The sequence below is a fragment of the Tenrec ecaudatus genome, chromosome 10 (genome assembly GCF_050624435.1).
Source record: "Tenrec ecaudatus isolate mTenEca1 chromosome 10, mTenEca1.hap1, whole genome shotgun sequence".
NCBI lineage: Eukaryota > Metazoa > Chordata > Mammalia > Afrosoricida > Tenrecidae > Tenrec > Tenrec ecaudatus.
This window is the reverse complement of record NC_134539.1, coordinates 60,346,601-60,354,335: the sequence shown is the minus strand read 5'-3', so window position 1 is coordinate 60,354,335 and position 7,735 is coordinate 60,346,601. Positions and strand designations below refer to the sequence as shown.

Here is a 7,735-nt window from a genome sequence, read left to right as displayed (position 1 = left end):
GGATTGGTAAACTGAATATAGTAAAGATGTCAGTTCTGCCCAAGGCACTATATAAGTTCAATGCTATCCCGATATGAATACCACCATCATTCTTCAAATAATTGGAAAAACAGATTACCAACTTCATATGGAGGGGGAAGAAGCCCAGATTTAGCAGAGAACTCCTCAAGAAGAAAGACAAAGTTGGAGGGCTTGCTCTACCTGACTTTAGAATGTACTATACACCACAGTAGTCAAAACCGTGTGGTCCTGGTATAATGACAAATATTCAGATCATTGGAAAAGAGCTGAAGACCCAGAAATAGAAACATCAGCATACAGGCAACTGATCTTTGATAAGGGCCCAAAAATATTAAATGCGAAGCAGATGCCATCTTCAATAAATGGTGGTGGAAAAAATGCATATCTACCTGCAAAAAAATGAAACAAGACCCTTACCTCACTCCATGCACAAGAATAAACTCAAGGTGAATCGCAGACCTTGAGATAAAATCCCAAACAATTAGGGCCATTATTGACGGAATTGGGACAAACTTGAGAACCTTGACACAGGGAATACATAGGCTGTGAGAAATAGGGACGGATATAAATACAGAGGAGTCATAAATAGACAAGTGGGATATACTGAAGATAAGACACCTGTGCACACTGAAAGAATTCACCAAGAGATTCCATTGACTGGGAAAACATCTTTAGCAATGACACATCAGACAAAGGACCTATTACTAAAATTTACAATACACGGGAAAGGGGAATGAGGGGGTAAAGAGATAGTGCTGACCAACTCAGGGACAGGGGAGCAACAAGTGATCCAAAATCAGTGGCAAGGATGGTGTGAGGGGCCTGGTAGGGATTCAGCAAGGGCAATGTGTCTAAGAGAAATTACTGAAATCCAAATGAAGGTTGAGCATGATAGTGGGACAAGAGGAGAGTAAAAGGAAATAGAGGAAAAAACTAGGCAACAAAGGGTATTTATAGAGGTCTAAAGACTGGAATGTACATATGTAAATATATTTATATGAGTGTAGGGAAACAGATCTACGTGCATATATTTATAGATTTAGTATTAAGGCAGCAGATGGACATTGGGCCTCCACTCAAGCACTTAGTCCATGTAAGATCACATTGTTCTATTAAATTGGCATTCTAGGATGAACACCTTCCCCACACGATTGCTGAAGAAAAATGTGTGCATAAGCAAATGTGGTGAACAAAGCTGATGGTGCCCGGCTTTCAAAAGATATAGCATCTGGGGTCTTAAAGGCTCGAAGATAAACAAGTGGCCATCTAGTTCAGAAACAACAAAGTCCACATGGAAGAAACACACCAACCTGTGTGACCAGGAGCTGTCGAAGGGATCAGGTATCAAGCATCAAGGAACAAAAAATCTTATCATTGTAAATGTGGATGAGTGCAGAGTGTAGACTCAAAGCCCATTGGTAGCCAACCGGACACCCACTTAGTGAAGGGTTGTGGGAGGAGATGAGCCAGTCAGGGTGCAGGGTAGCAACGATGAAACATATAACTTTCCTCTAGTTCTTAAATGCTTCCTTGCCCCACTATCATGATCCCAGTTCTACCTTACAAATCTGGCTAGATCAGAGGATGTACATTGTTACAGAATGCAACTAGAAACACAGGGAATCCAGGACAGATGACCCTTCCAGGACCAGTGGTGAGAGTGGTGATGCCTGGAGGGTGGAGGGAATGTGGTGTGGAAAGGGGGAACTAATTATAGGAATCTACGTATAGCCTCCTCCCTTGGGGGATGGACAACAGAGAAGAGGGCGGAGGGAGACATTGGACAGTGTAACATATGAAAAAATAATAATAATTTATGATTTATGAAGGGTTCATGAGGGAGGGGGTGGAGGAGAGAGGGGGAAAATGAGGAACCGATATTGAGGGTTCAAGTAGAGGGCAAATGTTTTGAGAATGATGATGGCAACAAATGTAACTTTGTGCTTGACACAATGGATGGAGTGTGATAAGCAATATACGAGCCCCCCCCAAAAAATTATTTTAAAAAAACCAACAAATTGGTTTTCCATTCCCCAATTCATGCACACTTTGTTTTGTGACATTGATTGCAATTGCCACAACGTAACAGCACTCTTCTATTCCTGCTTGTATTTTCCATTTCCATTCTTCCCATCCTTTCCTGACTTCTGACCTTTATTCCTGGGCAACTGCTGCCCTTTCCATTTCATATTATTGACTATTCTAAGGTGTGCATACCTTCCTGTTAATTTTGTTTACTTTATAGGCCTATTGTCTGGCTGGAAATTAAGCCAAAGGGTTGAGTTCAATTCCAGACTTGAAATGTGACTAAGGGTCATGATCTTGGGGGTCCACAGTAAGCCTGATCTTTTTTGTGATTTTCAGGTTTGTTACACATTGTCCTCCCACACTATCCAGGAAGTTATAATGGGATCCCTTTCCAAGCAGTTGGCAGTGGTAGTGAGGCACCATCTAGTTGTTCTGGCCTCAGCGTCCTGGAGACTGATGTTTGCATGGCCTATTAGTCCACTGGACAGTTGGCTTCTGTGTGTCTTCATTTTTTTTCCACTCTTATTTCCTCTGACCAGAGCAACACCAATAATTGTACCATAGATAACCACTTGTAAGCTTTTGTGACATCAGTTACTAGTGACTAAAATAAGATGTAGAACATTTTCTTGGTAGAAATTATTGTGATAATTGATCTCATTCCCTGTGTATTTGGCTATGGCTAAGTAGTTTTCATAACCTTGACTCTTGTATGGATAGATATGCAGCACATACAAACCCATATATATACTCGTGGGTGTAGTCCCAACCACCTTCCCATGCTTGTTGAGTTTGTTAATCTAGCTATGTATCCACTTGTTAATGATTACTGCTCTGTTATTACAGAACTGTGTGTATTTAACTTTTTCTTAATTTTAAGTGTTTTTTTAAAAACAAGCTTCACATGATAGAAGAATATTGTAGCATATGCAAGTGACAAAGTATTTATTTCCAGATGTGAAGAATGCATACAATGCAATAAGTAAAATAAAGACAACTCAAAGAAAAGAGTAAAAAAATCCACACTCATGTATTTCACATCTGAAGAATTGTGTGTCTCATAGGTGATAGATGAGTTTTCATTGTGCAATTTTTAGGGACCAGGCTCAATTATCTCTCAGGTCAGCAAAGTAATCTTTTCCCAACCAATAGCAGAGAAGGACCGCATGTTAATGTAAAATCAATAAGTAACATATTCTCCTCCACTTGTATCATCCAGACCAAGATTAGGGAGAAATATGACAACTGCCTCCCAGTGACAACTTCACACTTAGGGAAGAAGTCGTGAAAATTTCATAGACAGCCAACCACCTCTGCCACAAATGTTCAAGAAACACGGGCCAAGATGTCTAGCTCACTAATATTCAGGCAAATGAAAAGTAAAAACAAGAATGAGATATTGGTTTTGTTCACCAGACTTTCAAAAATTAGAAAATCTGTCAATACCAGGTGCTGACGAATAAGAAAAGTAATAGAAAATTTTATATTCTGATGGACATTTAAATTAGCGTAAATATTTCAAAAATAGTTTAGCATTCATATTTAATTTCATCATAAATATGCCTCCAAATCCAGAGATTCTCTTGGTTATATATTTTCTTAATCTCTTGCGTATATGTGCTAGATGCGTGTATAAGAATATTTGTAGTTGCATTGTTAATAAAAGTAAAATTATGAAAACAAGCAAAATTTTCGTGTAAAATAGAACATCTAAGTGTGTCCTATTCTCTCAGCTCAGAGAATATTATACAGAACAGACTAATTTCCAAAGGACAATAGTAGACAACGAAGGGAAAACCAGAAGCTTTAACATAATATTATTTCTTTTAGCTACATTTCTAGAGCATGCAAATTCAAGGATCAATGTAGACATGTTAAAATTATAAAGAAAAGTAAGAGACTATGGAAAATATTCAAGAGACTGGATACTTTCAAGAGGGAGGAGGATATGATTTAAGAGGAGATAAAAAAGGACTTCCACCGACTGTTTAGTTTTTGCTCATTTAAATCTGTTGTTAAAATGTGGGTGTAGGGATAAAATGGACAGTGTAAGATATGAAATAATAATAACAATATATCATTGATCAAATTATCACCAGGGTGGGAGGGTGGGGTAGGGAGAGGAAAAAAGAGGAGCTGATACCAAGGGCTCAAGTAGAAATGTTTTGGAATTGATGATGACAACATATATACAAATATGCTTGATACAATTAATGTGTGGAATGTTATAAGAGCTGTAAGAGCCCCCAACAAAATGGATAAAAAGCAAATCTGTTGTTGCTAGTGCCATTGAGTCAACTATAACTCATTCACACACGTGCACACGCACACACACACACATGCACATCAACTACCTTTGCCTTGAACAGATGCAGTTTCTCAAAGACTAAACGCAAAATGCTAATACTTTAGCTAAAACTACAGACTGTTATATTTATGTGTTTGGAACAGGCAGTCTTTCTTATCTGAAAATTCAGATGTATGAACCTACACTGAAGTTGCCCACCTGAATTCAGTCCAGGTTTTCTGAGTTTTGTAATCTGCTGCCTAGCCACGTTCACTAGAATTCCCTGAAAGAACTGAATGCCATTATCACGATGGACTAATCCGGAAGCGTTCACTTTGCCACCTCGATTCTACTACCATTTTTACACTCAGGTGGCTATCCTATGTCAGTGTTATTCAACAAAAATTGAGTATTTGCCCAGGGCCTGTTGCGTCCTTTTGGTATCTGGAGAAAGGAAATCTATGCTTTATAAAGACAGTATTTTAGGAAAAAGCTGCAAGCTGTGAATACATAAATATTTAAAATATTCATAGGACAACTCACACAAAAATGCTTTAGGAAAGAATAGTTGTCCTGGCATGCATCTTAATAAATCTTTCCTCATGGTTCTTCAAAGCAAAATAAGAAACTTAATAGAGAAGAACAAAGTACAGGTTGACATGGAGATAACAGAGAAAGAGTACACCTTCAAGGTTTACTAAGAAAAAAGGCTACACATTAATAGAGAAAAGTGTTCATCATGGTGAAAATGTTCTTCTACGGAGTATATTTCCCAGAGCACCTTTCATGTCCCGATTCCTCAGACTGTAGATAAAGGGATTTAGCATAGGGGTAACCAGTGTGTACAACACAGCCACAATGACATCCTTGTCATTGGAATCATCGGATGAGGGGAAAAAGTACAATCCGATAATTGCTCCATAGTACAGAGACACCACTGAGAGGTGGGAGCCACAGGTGGACAAGGCTTTGCAGATCCCCTTGGTTGAGGGCACTCTCAGGATGGTGGCCCCAATGCGGCCATAAGAAATCAGGATGCATATGAATGGAAGGGTAATGACCACTCCCCCTACAGTGAGGATAACTAGCTCATTGGTTGTGGTGTCTGAGCTGGACAACTTAAGTAAGGCAGAGAGGTCACAGAAGAAGTGAGGCAGAGTGTTTGCTCCACAGAACGAGAGCCGGGCCAGGAGCAGGGTATGCAATAGAGCACTGGCAAAGGATTGGGCCCATGAGAGAATTACTAGTAAGAAACACAGACTCTGGTTCATGATGGTGGTGTAGTGAAGGGGGTGACAAATGGCGACATACCTGTCATAGGCCATGGAGGTGAGAAGTAAGCTATCAATATCTCCAAATAATAAGAAAAAATACACCTGGGAAACGCACCCAGCATATGAGATGGATTGACTATGGGTCTGCATGTTCACCAGCATCTTTGGTGCTGTTACTGATGAGAAAGAGATGTCGGTGAAGGCCAAGTGGCTGAGGAAGAAGTACATGGGAGTGTGCAGGCGAGAGTCCAGCCTGATGAGCAGGATGATGAGCAGGTTCCCCAGCACGGTGGTGAGGTACATGCCCAGGAAGAGGGCGAAGAACATGATCTGCTGCTCTGGCTGGATGGGAAGCCCCAGGAGGAGGAATTCAGACACACTGCTCTGATTCTCCCTCCTCATTATGTGTTTCTCTTTTGCTATACAGGGGAGATGCAAAAAATGAAAGAATAAAGAATAATTGTGAATGACTACTACATAATGAAACATGGTTTCAAACCATTTAGTGATTGAATCTTAACCTGAATATATCCTGCTTTTTCTCCCCTCATTTGGATCAGTAATGGTCTGAAGTTGGCTTATTGGGTTATGTGACTATCTATAAATCCATATAACCTCTTAAGGAAATTGTGAGGCATCAAAATGACTTACCACATCAGACCTAGTTCAACCTTGAGGAGTCCATGACTAACACAGGGTCTCCAATTGATTCATCTGTTGCTCTCTCTCAAACCATATGTCTCACGCATCGTACATGGATAATGCTTAATTTCCATGAACAAATCCAAACTCACTGCCATTAAGTTTATGCTGACTCCTGGTCACCCTATCAGGCAGGGCAGAACTGCTTCTGTGGGTTTCAAAGACTTCACATCTTTAAGGAGGTGGAGAGCCACATCTTTCTCCTGCAGAGCAGCTGGCGGTTTTGAACAGCTGACCAACAGTTATCAGCCCAGCTCATGACTACTATGCCACTAGTGCTCCCTTATCTCCATGAGCTGGATCAAAATTAACGACCCATTAGGCCACTCTAGCTCTTCCAGAATCAGGACTTGACTACTTGGTCAGACACATCATCTGCAGCTTATCTTGAGAAGGTCATTAAGGTTAGGAACTTGGGTCAATTAAAAAAAATCTGTTGACATACCTTGTAATATAGCCATCAATACTTCCTTCAACAAAATTTCTTCTCACTTTTCCAGTCCGCCATGATACTTTCTGAAGGAATGTTTATGGAGAGTCAAAAAGAAAGACTCATTCATCTCTCTTCCAGGTTGTGAACTCACTTATTTCCTCAGTTCAAGCCAGATCCCTCTTGTGTAAGTTTCCAAAAAGCCAACCTAGGCATTGGCTCTTCCAGCCACTTCCTGTAACGGTCCAAGAAGCAGCTCTTTGTCATTGTTTGTCTATTATAACGTACCAAGTAGCAACTTCTCCTTTCAAATTGATCATATCGAAGTATTATGCCAGTGACGCATAGCTAATTTTCTTACCTTACATTTGGAACACTCCTTGTATTCTATAAATAATCTCATTTCTCTTCATTTTTTTTTAAATAAGTTAATTTTAGTGGTGTTCCCGTGAACATTAATAAACACACATTCACTTTTGCTAGCTCTCATCATGCTAATCTTAATCAGTATGTCACTAGAAAAGTACAAATTTGCTATTCGATTGACACTTAGGATATTTCTAATGTGACTATTCCAAGGAATATTATAATGTGTACCCAAAACATCCAAACTCACTGCCATCAAGTCAATGTTGACTCACAGTGACACAGTGGAGATCCAAGACTGTAAATGTTTACGGGAGTAGAAAGTCCAGTCTTTCTCCTGCAGAGCTGCTGGTGGTTCCGAACTGTCAACCATGAGGATTGGAGCCCAGCACGTAACAACTACACCACCAGGGCTCCCACAATGAGTAACATGGTACATATGTCCTTTTTTCCATGGGAAATAAATATGTAGTGTAATGTCCTAAAAAGGGAATAGCAGGGTATGAGACCAAAGCCTGTTGCTGTTGAGTGGGTTTTAACTCATTAGAACCCCTATAGAATGGAGTAGAACTGCCTCATGGGGTTCCCAAGACTGTAGTCTTTATAAAAGCAGACTACCGCATCTTT

The 7,735-nt window shown here is 40.0% G+C and overlaps 1 protein-coding gene across 1 annotated transcript; it reads right to left on the bottom strand.

Moving 5' to 3' along the window:
- Nucleotides 1-5,073: 5,073 nt before the first annotated feature.
- LOC142457965 (olfactory receptor 1J21-like) lies at nt 5,074-6,012 on the bottom strand. The gene has a single exon (XM_075559046.1). It carries the CDS (start codon nt 6,010-6,012, stop codon nt 5,074-5,076), a length of 939 nt encoding a protein of 312 aa, XP_075415161.1.
- Nucleotides 6,013-7,735: the final 1,723 nt, after the last annotated feature.